The sequence below is a fragment of the Arvicola amphibius genome, chromosome 3 (genome assembly GCF_903992535.2).
Source record: "Arvicola amphibius chromosome 3, mArvAmp1.2, whole genome shotgun sequence".
Lineage (NCBI taxonomy): Eukaryota > Metazoa > Chordata > Mammalia > Rodentia > Cricetidae > Arvicola > Arvicola amphibius.
In genome coordinates this window covers 180,698,158-180,720,675 of record NC_052049.1, presented here as the reverse complement: position 1 = coordinate 180,720,675, position 22,518 = coordinate 180,698,158, and the positions used below count along the sequence as shown (strand labels likewise).

Genomic DNA, 22,518 nt, shown 5'->3' with positions numbered 1-22,518 from the left:
CTATCTATAAAGATACCATCTCAGAACTTGGTAACACAGCAGCCAGCACTTTTCCGCCATCCTGTGGGTTGAAGTTGCTCCACTTGTATCAACCTGCATGAGAAGATTGTAGTTGTCTCCACAGACTGTAGGCCAGCTGGGACTAGAATGCCTCAGATGCCTGGGCTTTGGTGACATACGGGAACTTTGACTTCATTAGTCAGAGCTTTGCCTCTTTTGTATTGTTACTACAGCTGCCTCACTGCATGGCTCCTGGGCTTCAAGAGAGAATCCCAATATGGGAAAAGCAGTCTGGCTGACTATAAAGGTTAGACTTGGAGTGAACTTTATCAGTTCCAGAATATTTTACAGTTCAGATGACATAGGCCTACCTCAGTGTCAAAAGAGGACATTCACATAGAGGTGCAGAATTATTTGAGATTATCTTTAGAAATTCTACCACAATATCGTTATCATTTTAATCTAACTTTGGCCACCTTGAGTTTCTTATTTGTCTTTTATTTGCTTATATTTAAAACAGGGTCTTGCTGTATAACCCAAACTGCTTTCTCCTGCCCAGTTTCCCAAGTATTCTCCAGTACAGGCATACATCACCATGTTTGGCCCTAACCAGTTTTTAAAATTGTCTTTTTCTTAATGGTTTAATAAGAGGCTTCATATATGCACATATATTTACATATATGTATCACTCTATACTAAATTGAGGTTAAATTTGTGGATATTTTATTTCAGCTTGTAATTCAACCACAATCCTATGGTATCAACATTTTATTCCCTACTTCACAGATGTGCTGTAGTTAGTGTATATTAAAAGAATGTATTCTTGAAGTCAGATAGCTCCCAAAGATGACATTTTGTTTTAAAGAGTGGTGTTTGCAAGGGATACAGTTAGGTGGCCATCAACCTATTATATGCTTTCTCAAAAGAGGTCAAGGCTTAAAAAAAACTTCTAATTAATCACCCTGTGACATTTTGTTAGGAGTATGCTAAGGACAGGTGATGCTGGAGAATTGATGGCTCTAGAACCAGTACATTGAGCTCCAAGTGTTCTTCTCCAGCGTTGCCCACCTTATTTCGTGGTTTTTCCTTCTGAGTTATTCATTTGGATCAGTCTCTGCATGAACTTGCATACTTGTTTCCCATAGCCCGGCTAATTACTCTCAGTCAGTGTTCTTTCTGAGGGCATGCTGACTTTTCAGAGGATGAAGGGTTTGGCTCATACTGGAGATTCTTTTGCCTACCTCTACTTTCATACTTTAGCGTGGAAATTAAGGTTCTCAAGTGTTGTGGCCAAAATATTTTCAAAATGACATAAACTTCAGAAATTCAGTGAGTATTCAAATTTTTCCTTTTGTTCTTAGATCGCTGTAGACAGGTACCAAACACAACTGAGTTACTTCAGAAGTGAGTATGCCACTGAGCAGAATTGATGTCCAAAATGCAAAGCTTTGAGGGAAGGAAATGAAACTGTTTTCTTTCATGCCTGAACAAATAGATTTGTAGACACTTCCTCTCTGCTCTCAAATTAGGAAGATTTGTTTGTGTAGTTTCTGGTTATTTCAGTTCTTTACATTGATAGCACCCCAGTAGGCCTAGTGCAAACATGGCACCTTACATATCTTGAATTTAATACTCAAACACAGCACCTATTTAAACTTTAATCCTACCAGTAGGTAGGCAGATGTGTGTTTTCAAGGCCAGCTTGATTTGCACAGTTAAGTTCCAGGCTAGTCAAGGCTAATTAGTGAGACCTTGTCTTGGTAAATGAATTAAGTAATGAATATCCAAATATAGAGGTAGAAATTAAACAGTATTTCTCATTGGAAGGGTTTTCTATTCTTTTTTTTCCCCCTTAGGTTGGGAGGGAGTGTCAAAATAGGGTTTCTCTGTGTAGCCCTGGCTGACCAGGAACTAGCTCTGTAGACCAGGCTGGCCTCAAACTCAAGATATCTGCCTGCCTCTGTCTGATGGTATTAAAGGCATGCACCACTACTGCCAGTCTGGAAAGATTGTACTTGTGGATACACAGCTTCTTGGGGTTTTGATTCAAGCGCTTGGTGTGGTAAATGTGTGTAATCCTGGTTCTTGAGAGTCTCAAGGGCTGAACAACTTAATGAGACCAAGTCTGATCTGGGAATGCTATCCACCAGTGGCTTCCATCATTGCATGTAGAAGCTTTTGTTCATTATTTTGCTCTTGACTTGAAGGTCATAAAACATTAATTACTCTTACCAGAAAACTAAATACGGTAAGATTGTGACCCTGTTACCTAGACAAATTACGGTGTCAAGTATGGCAAAAAAAAAAAAAGCCAAATTCCACCATGTTGAGTATAGTATGGGCCATTTGTAAAACAAAATTCAGTAAGTGAGCCTTTGTCTTGGTGTCCAAGTTGAGTATTAAAACACAGATGTATTTAAGGATGTCAGCTTATGAATATGCCTCCTCTTAGGTCTTGAGAACTAAAATGTCCAAAAAGGCCTGAATACACTGCCTTCTGTAAATGACAACCTTTAGTTTATCCCTTGTTACTGCCCCATCCCCACCAGAGTATTTCTTGTAAAATGATGTTCATTTTGCTTTTGAGTTTTAGTTGACCAAGCCACTTTTATCATAGCAAATTGTAGATCATGGGGCATTATTACTTTAGATCATGTTTGCTGTATATCTTATTTCTATAGCAGATGAATTTATTTCCTGGTTTATGTATATTTTATATGTATGCAGATACATGTTATACATATAGCTAATTAGTAGGAAAGCCTGTTTATGTGGTATAATAAATAATTACGTGTCTAAAGTAGTATTGGATATTTCTATAACATATATGTTTGTAGCAAATCTATTTAATAAATCTTGTATGTATATTTAATAATTATTGTATGTATAATAAAAACACAATCTTTACTATATCTTAAGTTTTAGATTTAGTCTATATTGGACTTAGCTGAGCAAAGCTCACTGGATAGAATCAAATATTCATTTTTATATGTACTAATTTTTTTGGTTCATATAATAGCATATCTTATTTGAATATTTCATTTTTAGTTCTTGCTAACTTTTCATTGTTTTTACCAATTAGTTTTTTTTAATTATTTAATGTGGGGATGGGAGGCGCTTACATGCCATGGCACACAGAAGGAAGTTGGAAGACAACTTGCCAGATGTGGTTTCCATCCTCAGCCATCTTACCAGCCTCCTGTTAGTTTTTTTGTTTTGTTTTGTTTTGTTTTTTTAATGTTCATTATAGCCAGGTGTGCTAGGATGTACATGTAATCCCAGCACTTTGGAGGCTGAGGTGGGAGTATCCCAAGTTTGAGGCCAAGCTGGCCTCAGAAGAAGAGCCTCTCTGAAAACATAACAAACCACATGTCGTTGATAGTTCAGAGAGATTGTCCACTTCCAGGGGAATTGGCGGCAGACAGTTAAAGCAGATATTATCAGATGGGACTGAAACAGGGCCCTTATTTGTGGTTAATATGTGTTGTGGAGTTTTGCTGTGTTATCTGATTGCACACATCACTTTGAGGGAGAAGAATGAGGGTGACTTAAAGGAGAGTGGCAAGATCATTGCAGACTTCACACAGCCCTTTCTCCTGCTGTACTCACCAGAAGAGAAGATGCTTTGTCTCACTACATGCTCTTGCTGCTGAAGGTCTTGTATCAAAGTGGCCCGCCTATCAGTGGAGTCGGGGAGCATCATCTCAGGGCCAAGAGCCTGTGCTCTACTGAGTACATTTATGGTGGTACACCAATGACTGTTGGGTCCCTTTGATTTAAAATTCTTTTTCTTTTCTTTTTTTTATGTTTTATTTATCTGCCTGCATGTGTCCTTGCCATGACATCAGAAGGTGTCATCGGATCTCACTCATTGCAGGTGGTTGTGAGCCATCATTTGGGTACTGAGAATTGAACTCAGTACCTCTGAAAGAGCAGTCAATGCTCTTAACTAGCCCCTGAAGTTCTTTTTCATGTATCATTGGTAGTCCTCTGTTGTACATTCTTATTTTGGCATACTTTTCTTTGCATTTCCATATCTTAAGTTATAAACTTGACTAATGTAATTTTTTAGACAGACCGAAGATGTCAGCTGGTGCAAGCGCATTAAAATTCCTTTCGTAGCCATACTGAAATAAAGCAGGCTTTTCCCCACCCTCTGTGTACTTAATGAAGCTATCTGTGAAGTCTGGCTTCCTTGGGTTTTTGATCCTGCCGCTAGGTAGCAGAAATAATAATAAAAGGCAGACGGAAATGCCAGCGTTAGTGTATGCTTAGTTGGTGTTGTTGTCTGGCTTTGTTAATACTAAATTTGGGGTGAATATTGAAGGTCTCAACTAGAGGACCTACCTAACTCTGTTAGAACAGCTGTAAAAATTGTGTATCTGAGTAGAGTTAGTAACAAGGTAAGGAGAAAGAATGGAAAACCTTTGTCTTTAAGGTAATCATGATGTTCATTTTAAAGAAACCCCTTTGTCTCGAAAAACCAAAAAAAAAAAAAAAATATTGTTTGTAAGACGGGCGGTGTGGCACATGCCTTTAATCCCAGCACTCGGGAGGCAGAGGCAGGCGGATCTCTGAGTTCGAGGCCAGCCTGGTCTACAAGAGCTAGTTCCAGGACAGGGTCTAGAAACTACAGGGAAACCCTGTCTCGAAAAACCAAAAAAAAAAAAAAAAATATTGTTGTAGTGCTGGTGGTATGTTCCCATGGTGTGTATATATGAGGGTTCACTTGCCACATGGTGCATCATCTGCCCTGAGATGATGCTCCCCGACTCCAGTGATAGGCCGGCCACTTTGTTACATGACCTTTGGCAGCAAGAGTATATATATACTGAGACAAAGCATCTTCTTCTGTACCAGTGAGCATAACAGGAGTACGGGAAATGCTCTGTGAAGTCTGCAACCATCTTGCCACTCTGCCTGCCTCAACTTTGTAAAGTCTGTTCTCCTTTTCACATTTACATGTGAATAGATGTAACATTTTGGGGATGGAACTCAGGTCATTAGGCTTATTGTGACAACTGCCTTCACCTGCTGAGTGTCTCAGCTAACAGTGTTCTGACCTGCCTTGCATTTTGTATGCCCCTTTATTGAACTTGACTTCTATTTCTTGATTCTGTTAGGCTTACTTTAGTATCTACAGCTGATCATTCTTTTGGTGTTACTGTTTACTTTCCTACTGACTAGATTGAATACATCTGAACATCATCAGTTTTTTCTTTTATTTTTTTTGGTTTTTTTTTTTTTTTTTTTTTTTTTTTTTTTTTTTTTTTTTTGAGACAAGGTTTCTCTGTGTAGTCCTGCCTGTCCTGGAACTCACTCTGTAGACCAGACTGGCTCAAACTCACAGAGATCCACCTGCCTCTGCCTCCAGAGTGCTGGGATTAAAGGTGTGTGTTGCCACCACCTGGCTGGTTTTCATGGTTACATGTAAAATCCTAGAACTATTATGTGTAAAATGTAGAACTTCAGAGTGTCCATGTAAATCTTTTTTGCCAAATAGATTTTTAAAAAAAAGAGATTGTTGATAGCCTTGAAAAGAGTGATAAGAAGCAAGAGGTAGAGGGTAGCATATGATTACATGATGCTTTAGAACATGTAGCTCAGTTAGTGGAATGCCTGACATGCATGAACCCTGGGTTTAATCCCTAGCACCACATAAATCAGGTGAAATTGGTGCATGCCTGTAATCTAGCACTTGGGAAGTGGAGGCAGGAGGTTTAGAAGTTGAAGGTCATCTTCAGCTGCATAGTGAGTTTGAAGCTAGCCTAGGTTATATGAGACTTTGTCTCAAAAGAAAAGGAAGACTTCATGGTCCTCTGATCAGTCTTTCACCAGAGACTCAATGCTGGTATTATAAATGAACAGCTATATTGACAAGTGCCTTTTGTGATGTTTCAGTCAAGAGTTGAATCATTAGGACCCTCAGTCCTATCATCTCAATTCTGCTAGGAGTCTAAGTGAGCTTGGAAAGGGGTTATTTCCCAGTGGAGCTCCCAAAGAAGAACCGAGCTTGCTTCCACCTTGACTGGAGCTGCATGCTCTAAGCAGAGGATCTAGCTGACGTTGAACTTAGCTGGGAATGTGATCCATGCAAGTAAAGTAACAAATGAATGCTTTTGGGAACTAGTACAGATACCCTTCATAGCCCTTGCTTTGCATCTGCTACTGCCTAATATATAATCAAGAAATAGTTAATGAGCCCCTCTTATATACCAGACCTCTTATGCCAGATTATACAATCTTGTGAAGTCAAGCATAGTTCTAGTCTAGTGGGGAAGACAGACTTGGAACAAATAAGAATGACAGATGCCATGAAAGGCACGTGCTGTAATGAGAGCATAGATTGAATTCATGTTCCTGTCTCACAGACTTGCTCTAGCCTTGCTTTTTATTATGAAAATGGTATGTACATTTTTTTAGCCCTTATACATGCTCTTTCTTCCTTCTAGAACATTTCTGTTTTCCTGCTTGATAATTAGCCAGATTTAAGGTAAATGCCAATTGTAGAGGCCTTCTGTGAGTCCTCTAGGTAGTTGTGTTTGTGAGAAAGCAGACTGTGCCCGTGCCAGAGTGGCACATAAGGTGAGCTCCTAAGAACAGACAGAACCTGCAGGGATGCACTAGGACTTTTGCACGTTGCTGGTGGGAGGCCCAGTGGTAACTCCTATGGGAAACCCTTAGTGTTTTCTGAATACATGTTTATAGCCTAGAAGTGGAATTACAAAGCATTTACCCAGAGACATGCAACACATGATTTAATGTCTCCAGCCTATATGAGAATGCTTAATCCATCAGGGCTATCTATCACTGTTCTCAACTGGGAACATCCCCACAGCCCAATAATAGCAGTGTGAATTGTAGTCATTAGAGGGAATACTGCTTAGCAGTAAAAAGGAAAATACTACTGCCACATGAGTGAATCTCACATTATATGTTTTATATGTAACATATATATTACATATGTATATATAACATATATGTTATATATACGTATAAGTTTTGCTACTCTTATATAAAGAGTAGAACTATACAGTATATACAAAAAAACCAGAATGAACAGATAAATATATGTATTGAAAGAAGTTAGACTCAAAAGTTTGGAAAGGGAGATGACTGGAAAAGTATGCAGGAATTTCCTGGGCTGGTGATTTGGGCATAATAACCAAGATGGTGATGTGTGTGTACTGTCAGCTTGTTGAGTAAAACATGAAAATCTGTATTTTAATATGTGAAATTTTGTTACTTTTTTTGGATGTATATGTAGTGTGTTGTATGTACTTGTTAGTGAAGGTGAGTGTGCAAGCTCATTCAGGCATTTTTTTCCCTGACTGCCTTGTCCTTTTATTTATATATTTACTTACTTATTTTGAGACAAGGTCTCACTAAACTGAAGTTCAGTGGTTGGTCAGCCACAGGTCTGGGAATCCCTGTCTCTCTCCTCTCCATCTCATTTTTGAAGTTTTAGGCACTGACAGAGCTATCTCCCCAGCCCTGTCTTCAGATTTCAAAATGAGAAAAATAACACACATATGACTTGGGTGTCTTTAGCATTAGGTATTGTCTTCTTTGATTGCTGTTTGCACTGTTAATGGTCCAGTATCAGCCCTGCAGGGCCAGAGAGCACCTTGGCTCAGTTCTCCATTACCATGCACATATGCAGAATGTCCAGCCTCAGTTTTGATACGAAGTTACTTGAGAACTATAGTTTCTTAAAGTGAGTGACCTTGTTTTATGGTCACATTTTCAAGAAAAATATTTGCACTATTACAGGTTTTGTGTTTAGTGTTTCTTTATATAGCATCTAGCATTTTTCTGGCCAGAATTTATTAAGACATGCCTATATTAGAGTTTGCCTGTTCTGGATATGGTTTTGAGATAGTGTGAATGCTGTATTTGCATCTAAAAACATCAGACTTCTCTGAATACATGGGGGTTTATTTCCTTTACGTAGATGAAACCATTTTCTTCTGCATTTCTACGCTACCTTGGTGTTTTGTGAGAAGGTCAAGAAGAGAAGCTCAATTGCGTGTGGGTTGGTTTCTGTTTGGTATGGTTTTGTTTGGTTTTGATACAAAGCTAGTAAACAAGTGATGTGAAAAGCAGCTTTGTGGACATACTAACTGCTACTGTCTTTGTCTGTCTTCCCTAATGGAAATAACTGGCTTATTAATGACATGACCTCTAGGACAGAAACTTGAAAAGTAAGTTCAGTTGGATCACCCCAAACTGCCCTGTCATGGGGACACAGTTTCTGAAACTGTTGAAGTGGACCGGTGCTACTTGCTGAGTCTGATTTTTTCCCTTTTATTTGATGCCATCTTTTGTAACTTACATTGAGGATATTTCAAAACCAATTTTGAAATTGTACAACACCTTTCTGTAAAACTTCTAGTGAGGGAGTCCATATTTCTATCATTGTCTGAGGCTGTCACCCAGAAGGTTAGAACCCTGCCCTTGCTTCTGTTTGCTGTGATGCTTATGTTGCCAGCTGCCAGTTTTGTGAGAAGCATAGTTAGCCATAAGGTTGGCAAGAAATTATTCCATATTGAGTGCTTGCCTGTGCTGAACACTGTCAGTGTGTTTGATATATTTGTTGTGTCTTGGCTTCGTTTCTGTTTTTACTCTATTTCTGACCTTTTTAGTTGCAGAACTGTATCATAATTCCTGGGCTCCACTGACTGGCCTCTCTGCTTCTCTATTCCAAACCATCCCTGACACAGTATAGCAAGATGAAGAGGAAACAGTCTGTTTAGCAACCTTGGTTTTTAGTAGAGTTAGAACATGCTTATTCTGTGTGGGGTGGAAACTTCTGAGTAGTTTAGAAATGCCAGAATCTAAACCTGTTGGCTTTGGCATGTCCTTTCAACCTTCTATCTTGGCTCTCCCACCTTTGTGTCTTGTGTGTGTATACATACACACACACACACACACACACACACACACACACAGTAGGTGTTTTACAAATAGATAACAGTTCTGCGACTGATCATAGATTTTCTAATAGGGCTACTTATATCTAAGCAGGGTTTTTTAGGAAGGACTATAGAGCTCTGAAATGAAAAACAAATAGACCTCTTCCATAAAAAACAGTATGTTTGTTTGGGGATTCAAACCAATAGGGTTCCTTAAGTTTTCATTCTACAGCCTTTTGCTGCTGTGTGGGAAGTTGTTTTTCTCTTCCAGGATACTAGACTAATACTAGCCAGGGAAGAGCTGAAAAGTGAAATGTGTAATGGAGAAGGTGAGTTGCCCCTTGGGGTGGTCCAAGATGCTGTTTGTGTAATCTTAAGTGTTAAAGCCAAAGGAGTTACAAATTAGTTTAATTTTTCTCCTGAGAAACTGATTTTTTGAGAAAGACAAAGCAAATCTTCACATGAGTGTTATTTTTCTCACTTCCAAAATGTGGTTATATGGATAAGTTTTCTTATGGTAATAAGCTTATAGATTGATGGAGAGACTTGACTTAAGTCATGTGGTTTATAAGTTTAGTAAAGGATAAGGCAAAGATGTAAGATTGAGAATGAGTTAATAATTTATCGTTATCAGAATATATGTTTATGCATCATGAAAGATGTTGCTGTAACTCACAGGAGAAACAACAGGCTTTAACCTTTCAACTTGCCTGTCTGCCTTCTGTTTCCTCCATTCTTGTTCTGGCTGCTGGCTGCCTTTCTTACTCCCTACCAAACCTCTTGCTTTTTTTCCACCCTCCTTTGACTTGGTGTTCTAATTTCTAAGTTTTTGATTGTGTATGTTGTGTATTATGAAGGTTGCAGTGGCTTGAGTCAGAATGACCCCCATAAACTCACATGTTTGAATGTTTGACCCGTAGGGAGTGACACTGTTAGGAGATGTGGCCTTGTTGGAGGAAGTGTGTCACTGTGGGGGCGGGCTTTAAGGCATATGCCCAGGCTATGCCCAGTACCCAGTGTCTCCTCCTCCTGATTCCTGTGGATCAAGATGTAGAACTCTCAGCTTCTTCTCCAGCAAGCACCATGTCTGCCCGCATGCTGCCATGCTCCACCATGACAGTAATGAACTAAAGCTCTGAAACTGTTAAGACAGCCCCAATTAAATGTTTTTCAGGGTGTCTCTTCACAGCAGTAGAACCCTGACAAAGGCAAAATGACTTTTAATCGAATAGAAATTCATGTTAATCATTTTATATTCGGTTGAGATGTAAGCACAGTGAGCAAGCTTTCTGTGTGAGAATGTTTTCCTGTCCTGTCCTGTCCTGCTACACTCAGCACTAATGTCATTGCTGTACTGGAGTGGAAGCAGGCACTTTATTTATTATCTGATCTCCCAAAGTAGTTCCCAGTACTGAGTAGCACACTTGTCTGTGGTGGGAGGAGAGAGTGAGCCTTTTTGGCAGAATTGGGAGTATTGCTGTTATGCTCATGCCTACACATTCCTTTATAAGACAAGAAGGAAAGCGTACGGCACAGCAGGACCGATTAGCATCAGCTCACTGAGAAAAGGTCCGTCAAGACTGACAGAAGTTGAACTTACTAAGTTGTGTAGTGCGATAAAGGCCCAAGTAGGTCAGAGATGGAAACACTCTGCTCTGGTTTTCCTTTGAGTGTAGCACTTGCTTGTAAGAAAACATTTATTGACTGCACAAGATCCTTAGGAGGTGGTGGTTGTCACCCATCAAGCAAGCCTTGGTCAAGACTTTAAGAATTGTTGCAGCTCTACTAAAGTGTTTAAATCTGAAGCAGCACAGCTTAGATTTTCATTTGCTGAATTTCTGTGTTTTGTTTCCAAAGTAACTTAAAAGGCTTATGCTTCAGGCTCCACCTCAGAGATGCCTATCTTTGCCTCCTGAGTGCTGTGATTAAAGGTGTGCGCTACCATGCCAGGCTCTAAGTTGCCCCTTAAAACTTTCTTTTAAAGATTCATTTTCTGTGTATTACCCCCCCCCCCGTCGTGTGTGTGTGTGTGTGTGTGTTTGTGTGTTTGTGTGTGTGCAACATGCATGCTTGATGCCACAGAAATCAGAAGAACATTGTATTCCCTAGAAGCAAAATTACAGGTGGTTGTGAACTGTCATGTGAGTGCTAGAAACTGAACCGGATTCTCTGCTAGAGCAACAAGTGCTGGTAACCACTGAACTACCTCTGCAGCCCAACATCTTAAAACATATAAGGCAACTTTATCAGCTACCTCTGTTTACACGTATTTAAACCTGTATAACTACTGTTTTTCAAGCACTGTTTAATTTTGAACCTTTTCAGTAAGTGAGATTTGTACAGGAACCCAATACATAAACAGAGAAATGCAGATTAAATTGAAGACACCAACCACTCTTGTTAGTGGTGACACAGGAGTATTTTGGATGCCCAAGCAGTTTGAAATCTACTTCAGTGTAAACAGTACCCAGAAGGTGATATCAGTGAACCTCCGCAGCCACTGATTACCTTGCTGCCACTGCTCAGTCATCCTGCCATCAGGTTGAAGAATGTGGGTGCTGGGGTCAGAGCTGCCATCTTGGCCACTGCATAGCTGATTGGCTTTGGTCAAGTGATAGACATTTGTGTCATAGTCCAGGCATCTAATTAAAAAGGTTTTATTTGTGTTTGTAAAGGTGTGCCTAATGAATAAATGAAAAAATATAGTATTTAACGTAAGTTAGAAGAACTGTAAAAGGTCTTCAGACATATCTCATAACCACTTTCCCTCCCAGGCACTGTGACCACAAACACCTGGGGAAAGGGATCTAACTGTGAAAGTGCCTCTATCAGATTAGCCTGTGAGCAAGTCTGTGGAGTATTCCCTAGATAATGATTGATAGGAGAGGGACCAGTCCATTGTGGGTGATCTACCCTGAAAAGATGGTTCTGAATTGTATTTAAAAAAAAAAAAAATGAGCAAGCCATGAGGATCAAGTCAGTAAGTAGTGTTCCTTGGTGGCCTCTTCTTCAGTTCCTGCCTCCAGGTTCCTACCCTGACTTCCCTTCATGATGAACTGTGATTGGGACATATAATCTGAAATAAATTCTGTAGCTTGAATTCTAATTGGTCTTAATAATAAAAACCCCAAGTCAGTAAATGCTGAAATATCAGAGAAGCAGAGCATCCAGCCATTTCTCACCTCTTCGAAATCCTTAGACCACAAAAGGGTATCCTGTTCTCTACAAGTCCTTACCCTAAATGCTCAGACTGTCCTCAGACTGTATCCTGTCTCTCAGAAACCTCAAACTGTCTGAGCTCCTGTCTCCTCCCATCTTATCCTCTTCTCTGCCTAGCCATATCACTCCTGTCTTCCCCTCCCTAATGCTGGGATTAAAGGTTGTGTGATCCCAGTTTCTGGGATCACCTTCTTTGAGCTCTGTTTTTCTTAGCTTCAATCTTGGTGTAGCCCAGGGTGGCCTTGAACTCACAGAGATCTGTCTGCCTCTGTCTCCCTAGTGCTGGGATTAAAGGTGTATGCCAACACTGCCTGGCCTCTGTGGCTAACTAGGTGGCTTAATTCTGCAGTCTGATCTTTAGGCAAGCTTTATTGTTAGATTACAAACAAAATATCACCAACAAAACCCTTTCTTCCCCCTGCAGCTTGTTGGTCCAAGTTGTTATCACAGCAATAGAAAGAAACTAAGAAAGAAATCCACCTTTCTGGACTTTGCATTCACTTACTAGTTTCCTTTTTCCTATCTTATGAATAGGCGACTACTTCATCGTTAAGTGTCTTACGATGGTGTGAGGTAGAACTTTATCCTTGCTTAAAGCAGTCTGTTCCTTCTTTTAATTTTTGATACTTTCCCCATGTGTGATGATCTGCTTTGGGTTTATTGTACTTAAACTCCAAAAAAGCACAGTTTTCTTTTTCGATCTTTATTCTTAGTACCTCACAGAAGCTTTGTATATACCAGTTACTTGAGGAATTTTAAAAATAAATGACTATTACTTTATAGAAGTGAAGCATGAGGTAGTCTTGTATAGAGGCATATGCTATGCTAATGTTTTGTCAGACAATTCTTGTAGGAGCCTCTGTTTCCTGATTTTTTTAAAATGTAAGCTATAGTTAACCTAATTTCTCAAAATAAATTAGAATCTGAGGGGTATTCAAGGGACCTGGTGGTAAAGGGGTTGTTGACACACTGCAGTACTTAGTGTCACCTTCCACCCACTCCATTTCCTTTTATAATACTGTTCCTTTTGCCTTGGGGGTTTCTTTGAGACTGGGTCTCCTTGTGTAGCCAGACCAGGCTGGTCTGAGACTACTCCTTCCTCATCTCCCTGGTACTGGATTAAACCCATGAGCCACCACACCTGGCCCTTTCTCTGTGTTCTTTTCATTACCAGCATTGTTCCAGCTGCCTTCCCTTGTTCGGGTTATTTTTCTTCTCTGGTCCTAATTGTTTCTGCTGTGTCCTTAGATTTGATTTGCAAAGGCTGAATTAAACTTGTGCTCTTGTCTTGGGTGTAAAAGATTTGTGAACTCAATATTTACGATAAGAGACAGTGTTTATTTCTCATCTCCTTTGCATTAGTGTGCTCTCTCACTGCTAAGTAGTTGAGATCCTCCCCCTAGTTATTTTTTGGTTGCTTCCTACAGTGTCATTTTTATTTTTCTTAATGTGTTTTTACAAAGACCGGTTTCTAAAGTGCTGAAGTATCTACCATGTATCTCTAAAAATGTGCTGATCTTGTATCTGAGAATGTGGTAGAAGTAAATAGAACCAAGTGTGGGTAGCACGCTAGTACTCAGGAAGCAAGGCAGATCTCTTGAGTTCCAGGCCGGCCTGATCTGCATACATTTCAGACTATCCAGAGGTCCATAGTGAGAGGTTGTCTCTATCCCAAAAGGGCGAATAGAGTAGAACATTTACAGGCCCCTGACAGTCACTTTAGTAAGAGTGTTATGAAAAAATAGTACTTCTCACATCTCTCCTCAAAGAGCACACAATAGTTAATTGATTGTACACATACATTTGCATGCTCTTTGCAGGAGAATGTGTTTTAGAACAAAGGACAGAGCTGGCCCTTGGGAAACATGTTTTCCTTTCAGTACTATTTGTAGCACACTTGGGGACTAAAACCTTCTCTGACTTAACTGTGTTAGCTCTAAATTAGGTGAAAATTATTTTCCAGCTTTTCTGGCTCATACTTTACATATACCATATAATGTTAAAAAACAATGGGTGGATCATAGCTCAGTGGTACACCATTTGCCTGGCATGCTTGAGATTCTGAATTTCTTCCCAAGCAGATTAATGTTAGGGTAAGGAACAAAACCTTAAGTCACTGTTGATAAATGCTAGGGTTCCTAGAGGAGTAAACTGCAAACATTACTTGGCTCTCATGAATGAAGTGCCAAGAGCAGTGAAGTCCTTCCAGGGTACAAAAGTCACCTCCTCCCCCCCCCCCAAAAAAAAAATTACACGATGAGGTGGACCTTTAGTTCAAGGTGATGTTTTGAAAGCACAAATAAAAATGAACTGGGGTATAGAGAGGCAGAATCATTAGTAGTGAGGCTTTGAGAACAATTAGGAATCTCAGCTGAGTGACTGCCTTGAAGGGAAAATACAATGTGCATTTGTATCAGGTGAGCGCTGAGAAAGACCATGCTAAATATTGCTTAAAAAGAAGTTGATAACTATATCCCATTTTAATTTCTTATACTAGGAAAAGAATAGCCTTACAGTTAATCTAAATGCCTCTTATGTTTGCTTTGGATTGAATTTGTAGTGTTGCAACTGAGAATTTGCATGGAAGAAAAATAACCAGACTGTACTTAGCAGTAACAACCCAATCTGCAACAGATTTTGTAGTAAGTTTATAAATTTAGATTGTAGCGCTTCCTGTTTAATGTAACCATGAGGGAAGCAGACATTAGTATGGAGTCCTTTGACCAGGAGCCAGAATTTTCTTAAACCCCAAAGAAACTTTGGTTTCATAATGATGAATAATTTAAACAGCAAGAAAAACTTGGGCAAAAATAACTTATTACTGTTTGCTGTAATCTGTGTAAATCCAAACACATATGTATTTAAGTTTGAAATTAAGTTTCTCTTGAGTTCATGAAGATTTATTGAAAAAAAATCTGCTCCTTAAATTGGACACCCAGTAGTGTATTTCATTTAGAACTTAATGGTATTTAACTTAATTCTTAAGTATTTAACTTTGACTAAAAACTGCTATTTACTTGCAAAAATTTTTATGATTGAAAAGATTGGCAGTTACAGGGAGGGATACTGAAAGGATAGAATGAGACGGGAGTTTATGACTTCTTTTAGACAGTGCTCTTAAAACTGTCAGAATCTTTGAGATACCTTTTCATTTTTAATACCAGGATAGTCATTATTTTTTATGCTTAAATATAGCATAAAATAGATAGTAGAATCTAGTGATGTTATAAGTATTAGTAAGCATTTGCAGGAATTTTAGTTACAAAGACTTTTTAGATAAGAGATAAGATTAGATATGAGATTAAATCTAAGCAAAGGTATTCAAGACTTGTAAGGTGATACTGTAAAGTTTGTGAAGCAATATTCAAGAAAGACTTAGATAAATGGGTATCAGCCATATTCCTTTTTTTTCTGGGTGGATTTTTTTATTGATTTTATTGAGCTCTACATTTTTATCTGCTCCCCTCCCTTCTACCCTCTCCCAAGGTCCCCATGCTCCCCATTTCTTACTTTCCATGTAGATTAGATCTGTGTATGTCTCTCTTAGGGTCCTCATTGTTGTCTAGGTTCTCTGGGATTGTGATTTGTGGGCTAGTTTTCTTTGCTTTATGTCTAAAAACCACTTAGGAGTGAGTACATATGATGATTTGTCTTTCTGGGTCTGGGTTACCTCAATGTGATGTTTTCTAGCTCCATCCATTTGCCTGCAAATTTCAAGATGTTATTTTTTTCTGCTGTGAGTAGTACTCCATTGTGTAAATGTTACCACATTTTCCTTAGCTGTTCTTCGGTCAAGGTCAGCCATATTCTTGAATTGAATATATTCTGGATATAAAGATGTTGATCCTTCCCAAAACTAATTTGAAATTAAGTGGAATTTGCCAGTTATGTTAGGTGGAGCTGACAACTTGTTCCTAAAATTAATCTGAGACAGGAGGAATTTGCTGCATAGGGAGTGTCAGGCCCTTCAGAGGTACATAGTAAGACCCTGATACCAAACCTAAAATAAAAAACAATTTATAAATTCAAAGAGACAAACTAAAACCTACTAGTAAAAATATTCCCTCATATTCCAGGATTTAATTCAAAACTGTAATGATGATACTTCCAGATTTATTGAGGATCTAATGGGTAAAACTTACTGTTTATCATGAAGAAGAAAAATGAGCATATCTTTATGATCCACACTAGAGCAGAGCATTATTTTTCTACCTCCTTTTTTCTTTATCTTGCTCTTGTACTTTTGTTTTTCATTGCAAAAACAAAAGCTGTAGTTCTGTCATGGGTGTAAATTTAGGTTTTGTGTCAAGAGTTTGGTGTTTAAAAAGTACCATGGGGAGGAGACTGGAGAGGTAGCCCAATAGATGAGAGTGGGTATTGCTCTTTTGCAGAGATTTGGGTTCAATTCTCAGCAACGACATAGGTGACTCACAACTCCAGCTTCTGGAATCTGACACCCTCTGGCTTCACAGGCACCTGCATGTATGTGGTGCACATAAACTCACATATACATAAATAAAGAGAAACTAAATACTTAAACACTGTTGGCTTTCTAAGAAGATTGCTCAGAGGGTAAGGGCACTTGCTTGCTGAGATAACTTGGGCCCCACATGATAGAAGGAGAGAAAAGATATTTGCAAGTTGTCCTCTGACCTTGGCAAGCCTATGCCTACTCCTGTCAAATCCATGTAATTTAAAATACCACTGGCAGAGTGGAAAGAAAAGCTACAAAATGAGAGTTGACTTATAAACCTGACAGAATAGTGCTCAAGACTTATTTAAATATAGACAGATGTAATGAACTTGAACACATGAGATAGACTCTCAGAGAGTTGCCCTCCTGTCAGCATTGAATGTGAGACTAAACAAAGACCCAGCACTTGTGCTTCCATCTGTTCAGGTTTTTTAGCCCTAGACTAAGGTTCAGTAGACTCTTAATGCCTTGCTTTCCTTCAGGCACAGATCTCAAGTATTACAGCTAAAATATTGTCCTTTTGGAGAGACGTAGGTTGTGGTTATGTGGACTGTGTGACAGAAGCCTTTACTCTCATCTCTATGCTGAACTGCAGTCATGGAGCCCGGGACACTCTTAGTAGCAGGTGATGACTGCAAACATGGCCAAAGAAAGTACACTGTGTCCTTAGAAATGTGCCAAGGTTCATAGAGTGAGTTAACCAGGCTAACGGGTTAACAACAGTGCCCCCAGGTGATCATGGACTTAATAGTCTAAGGACTGTGGCATTGGGAAAGGGAGGTGAGTATACAGGACTGAAGATCAGCATGGGAAAGTAGGGAGCTAGCTTGGTGTAAGACTGAGCAGTCATGAGAGAGCTTCTTCCCACTTTAGTGAGAAATAGATGTGGAAAGATAAAGCATGTGAGGAGTCTGATGAAGATAGAGGTGTAGTGTGGTTACATTTGTGTCGTAATACACAATTAGAAGGCTGACATTTTGAGATCTAAGATGTGAGGGAAGGTGTTGACTGAGATTTTCTGTCCAGCCCGGTCCTGCATCCGTAAGTCCAAAGAAATCACACAGAGGTCTACATAGTTATAAACTGATTGGCTCATTAGCTCAGGCTTCTTATTAGCTAATTATTATATAACTTATATTAGTCCATAATTCTTGTCTGAGTTTAGTAGCCACGTGGCTTGGTACCCTTTTTGGCGAGGACAGTCACATCTTGCTTCCTCTGAGGCTGAGTCCGACGGCAGACTGCACGACCACTTCCCAGAATTCTCGTCACCCCCACCTATACTTCCTGCCCGGCTACTGGCCAATCAGCATTTATTTAAAATATTAGTGACAGGGTACAGACCATTGTCCCACAGCAGGAAGGGGTGACCACCTAGACTCTGAAAACAGGTGTAGTATGTGTGCTTTGACTTGGGTCCTGTCATGGGGTTGATTGAATGTTGAGTTTGGGGTGCCTTTCTGGCATCCAGAGGGGTGAAATGATCAGTTAAGGAAGACAACTACTGGTTTAGAAATGACAGGGAGATAATGTTGCATCATGGGCTCAGAACCTTGATATGACTCCGGTCTCTTGGGGAAATTTTAGAATGAGTTATCATAACCATCTTAAGTAGAAGTTGCTACTATAGAGCAAGAGGTGGCTTCAGAGCATAATAAAACTTGCCCATAGAGGGGAGGTCTTGACTTAAAGGAAAGTCCTACCAAAGAGAGCCTTGGTGGTGAAAACATGTCCCTGGTTTGTAAACATATTGTTCATTACCATTACTTGGAGTAAGGATTTATTTTTTTATTTTTTTTTCTTTTGATTTTTCGAGATAGGGTTTCTCTGTGTAACAGCCCTGCCTGTCCTGGAACTAGCTCTTGTAAACCAGGCTGGCCTTGACTCACAGAGAAATGCTGTCTCTGCCCTCCCAACGTGAAGGCGACCAAAGACGTGCGCCACCACTGCCCAGATGGAGTAAGGTTTTTTAGGAAAAATTTAAGCCTTGATTCTTGCATGATACTGGTTTACCCATTCAGTATGTCACAAGATTTGGGGATTCCACTCTTATTCTCTAGGGTGGTGCTCCTGACTAATTATTGCTTGTAGTGCAACTGGAGCTCTGCAGTACTGTGCGGTTTCTGTACACACCAGTAATTTAGGCGGTCTGGGGCTTGTTTTTGAGAATGATTAATTCTGTGGTCTGTGGGGATTCTTATGTTGTACCAAGTAGAGTTTTAACTTTTTTGATCCTAAAATTCCCCTTCTCGGAAAAAATTTTTATATACTGCTATTACTAGCATCAGGTAGTCACACTGAAGAATGTATTCGATTTTACTGTTTCTTTAAAGAGTTATCATTTTGCTTCTCTGAATGAGTCAATTACACTTTATCATTAGTAGCATTTTCGAGTCTATGTTTGGAACCTACTCTGCCCTCCATCCCTTGTAGCCCTTATTGTCTGTATGAGTGTAAGCACTTCTGGGTGTCTCTTGATTTCTCAATTTTTCATACTTTTTAACCTTGCGCATTGCTCTTTACTTTTGCCAGTTAAAGTAGCCTGTCTATGACTTAGCTGGATAACTCATGTTTTCCTTACAACTTGGAAATGGGCTTTACTATGTGTGTTAATCAGATAGTAGTGCAGCTTCTCAGGTGCCGTGTAGGTTGTTCTTCATAGCCACACACCAGTGCATAAGCAGAGCCCACAAAGCATGTCACTGTGAGCAGGCACATGGTGCTAGAACCTGTAACCAGTCCAGGCTTCCTCTGGAGATGAGAATCCATGGCCCTCTTGTAGAGCTCTTGTTGCTTTTGTTGCTTACTTTCAAGGTGCTTACTCTCTCAAATATTTGATTTGGGGGTATACAACCAGTTGGCTTTCCAGTGCACTTCTATGAGTCCAGCACTGTTTCGCTTCCTGTGTCCCACGTGTCACATTAACATAGACAGATGCCTTTGCTGGCCTACTGCCTCTAGAGGAAGGAATCTTGACTGAATGTACTGCTGTTACTCACCCATGTCACCACTGACGACTGATACTGGTCTTTCCTGCCCTCCACTAACTGCTTTATTGCTAAATGTGGCATAGCCTTGAAACTGCCCTCTGCTTGCATTTCTCTTCTGCTTGCATTTTAGACTTTGGTTTCCTTAGTTTCCTTTCTTCTCATTTGTCTTTTTCAGAAATTAATTATAATCTCGCTTTAAAACCATACTCTGGTTTCTCAGTCCTCCTCCACCGTCAGCACATTCAGAGAGCCCGGTTTGGTCCCTGTTCCATCAGTTCCACAGCTATGGACGGGCTCACTGTGAGCCTTAACCTTCACCTGGCGATGGATGGAGATAGAGACAGAGCCCACATTGGAGCACCGGACTGAGCTCCAAAGTTCTGATGAGAGCAGAAGGAGAGAGATCATGAGAAAGAAAGTCAGAACATGAAGGGATGCGTTTCACCCACTGAGACGGCAGGACAGAACTAATGGGAGACCACCAAGTCCACTTGGAATGGGACTGATGGAACATGCGACCAAATCGACTCTCTGAGGGTGGCTGATGGTGGAGGCTGACACGAGGAGCCAAGGACTAATGGCGATGGGCTTGGTCTCTACGACATGGACGGGCTCTGGTGAGCCTTGTCAGTTTGGTTGCTCACCTTCCTGGACCTGGAGGGAGTTGGGAGGACCTTGGACTCAACATAGTGTAGAGAACCCCTGATGGCTCTTTGGCCTGGAGAGGGGAGGGAGTTGGGGGTATGGGTGGAGGGGGAGGGGAGGAGAGTGGCAATTTTTAATAAAAAATAAATAAACTGGAAAAAAAAACCATACTCTGTTTCCTGGCGTGTATGAGGCTTTGTAAGTACTCGTTCTAGCACTCTAAACGGCAGCCACACTGCCAGACTCCCATTTTCACTGTGCTAGTGAAAGTCTGCTCTCTTCATTCTTAAGCCACTATTTTACTGTTTCTGTGTAAACATTTGGATGTTACGTTCCACATATGCTTCCTCATCAGTTTGATGCCATCTTAATAATGGTTCTTAGCCCTTTTGAGTCATGGACTGCTTTACGATAATGAATTTTGTGTATCCCTTTGTTTTCCTGGTTAAATTTGAGCCCTCTGCCTGTACCCTCACTAATGGTCATATGTTTAATTTGAGCATTTCTAGTTCCTGTGTGGATTTAAGAGAGTGCTAGTGGTATAATTAATTGTATTAGAGGTATAGGCATTGGCTTGAAATTTTCAGATTTTTTTATAGAGTTGAGAAATATTGCTGTGATATATATGATATATATATATATCCATATATCAAATATAAAGAAAGGTATTTTTTAACAAGTTTTATAACATTTCCTTTTCTCTTTTCTCCAGGTTTAACTATAGATCAACACATCACCTTGCATCTCATGGGTTCTATGAATTTTGTAAATTGGTTTGATGAAAGAGCATGGTATCCACTAGGAAGAATATTAGGGTGCAACTGTAAGTATATTAGCTATTCTTGATGTTAACTGTAAACTGTTGAGCAAACCATTATGTGTTGATGGGATGAGGGTCCTCAAAAACTGCATATAGTTCACAAATATAGCCGCTGTAGCTATTAGCCAATGTTTCTTTGCTCTATTCTTGGCAGTTTATTTGTGAATATCTCACATTGGCCTCTGACAAGTATCAGGATGGATTAAGAATATGCTGTCGGGCTAAGTGGTGGTTAATCCCAGCACTCGAGACAGGTGGATCTCTGTGAGTTCTAGGCCAGTGTGGTGTGCAGAGTGAGTGCCGGACAGTCAGGACTGCACAGAGAAACCCTGTCTCAAAAACAAAAACAACAAAAATCTGCTGTCACAAAATACCTCAAGTCTAGATTGTGTTTTTTTGCTTTGTTCTCGAGCAACTGAGTTTGAAATAAAGCTTTTTTGGGGGGAAGGGGGATAAAAATTTAGAATTAATTAAAATCATTAAACTTTTCAGGCCTCAATCTATATAATTGTGGCCTGACTATAGTTGTTGTAGACTTCTCTGGATCCAGAATGATGACAAAAGGTTCTTAGGATTCAGTGTGTAAGGAGAACTTAAGAGAAGGGGAAAGATGTGGCAGCTCTTGAGGAAGTCTGTATGCTTGGTCATTTCTTCTTGAGTGACTTTGCCAGAGGCTTACCAGTATCACTGTCACCCCAGATAAACTTTTGCTCTCACATATAATTCAGATTCATTTCCTTTCTTTTGTACCTTGAATTTACTTTTGTGTTCCTTTCCCAACTCCCTGTAATTTCTCCAGTGATTTTTCAGCCTTTTATCTCTGTTGACTGTTTTACAGCTGTCATAGTCAAAGTTACCATCATGCAGCTAGCAGAACTTCCTGGGTTTTGACCTAGTGTTTTCATCATTCTCCACTTTTTTCTACTAGAATCCTTTTAGTTGTGGGCATTTCTATTTTCTTTATGCTCACTCTGTAGCCCATGCTAGCCTTGCATTTAACAGTAATCTTTCTGCCTCAGCCTCCCAATTGATTGAATTATAGATGTGAACCACCATGCCTTCATAGTTCATTCATAACTTTTAAAGAGGATTTTGTAATACTCTTTAAAATTTTTCAAATGGATTATAGTTAGCAAATATTTATGTAAACTTCCAACCCTTTAAGTTTTTTGAGACTTTATTATAACCTAAAAATACATTCTAATTTAGATCATGTTCCTTCTGTGTTTATAAAGGGGTCTGTGTGTGTACATGTGGGTACACATGTACACGTGGATGTCAGAGGTCAGCCACGATAGATGTTCCTTGGGTGGTGTCCACGTGGATCTGTTGTTATTTGTTTGAGCAGTTGTTCACTGGCCTGGAGCTACATAATTGGGTAGGTTGATTGATTAACAAACTCTAGGAATCTACCTCCTTCTGCCCACTATACCGTAATTCCCCATCTCCCAGCAT

General features: G+C 39.8%; 1 protein-coding gene across 1 annotated transcript in view; it reads left to right on the top strand.

The window, feature by feature from the left end:
* Positions 1–22,518, top strand: part of Stt3b (STT3 oligosaccharyltransferase complex catalytic subunit B) — a 73,079-nt gene that overhangs the window by 13,003 nt on the left and 37,558 nt on the right. Inside the window, 3 exon segments of the mRNA XM_038321770.1 lie at positions 20,956–21,004; positions 21,006–21,058; positions 22,299–22,304. Of these exon segments, the coding sequence (XP_038177698.1) occupies positions 20,956–21,004; positions 21,006–21,058; positions 22,299–22,304 (108 nt within the window).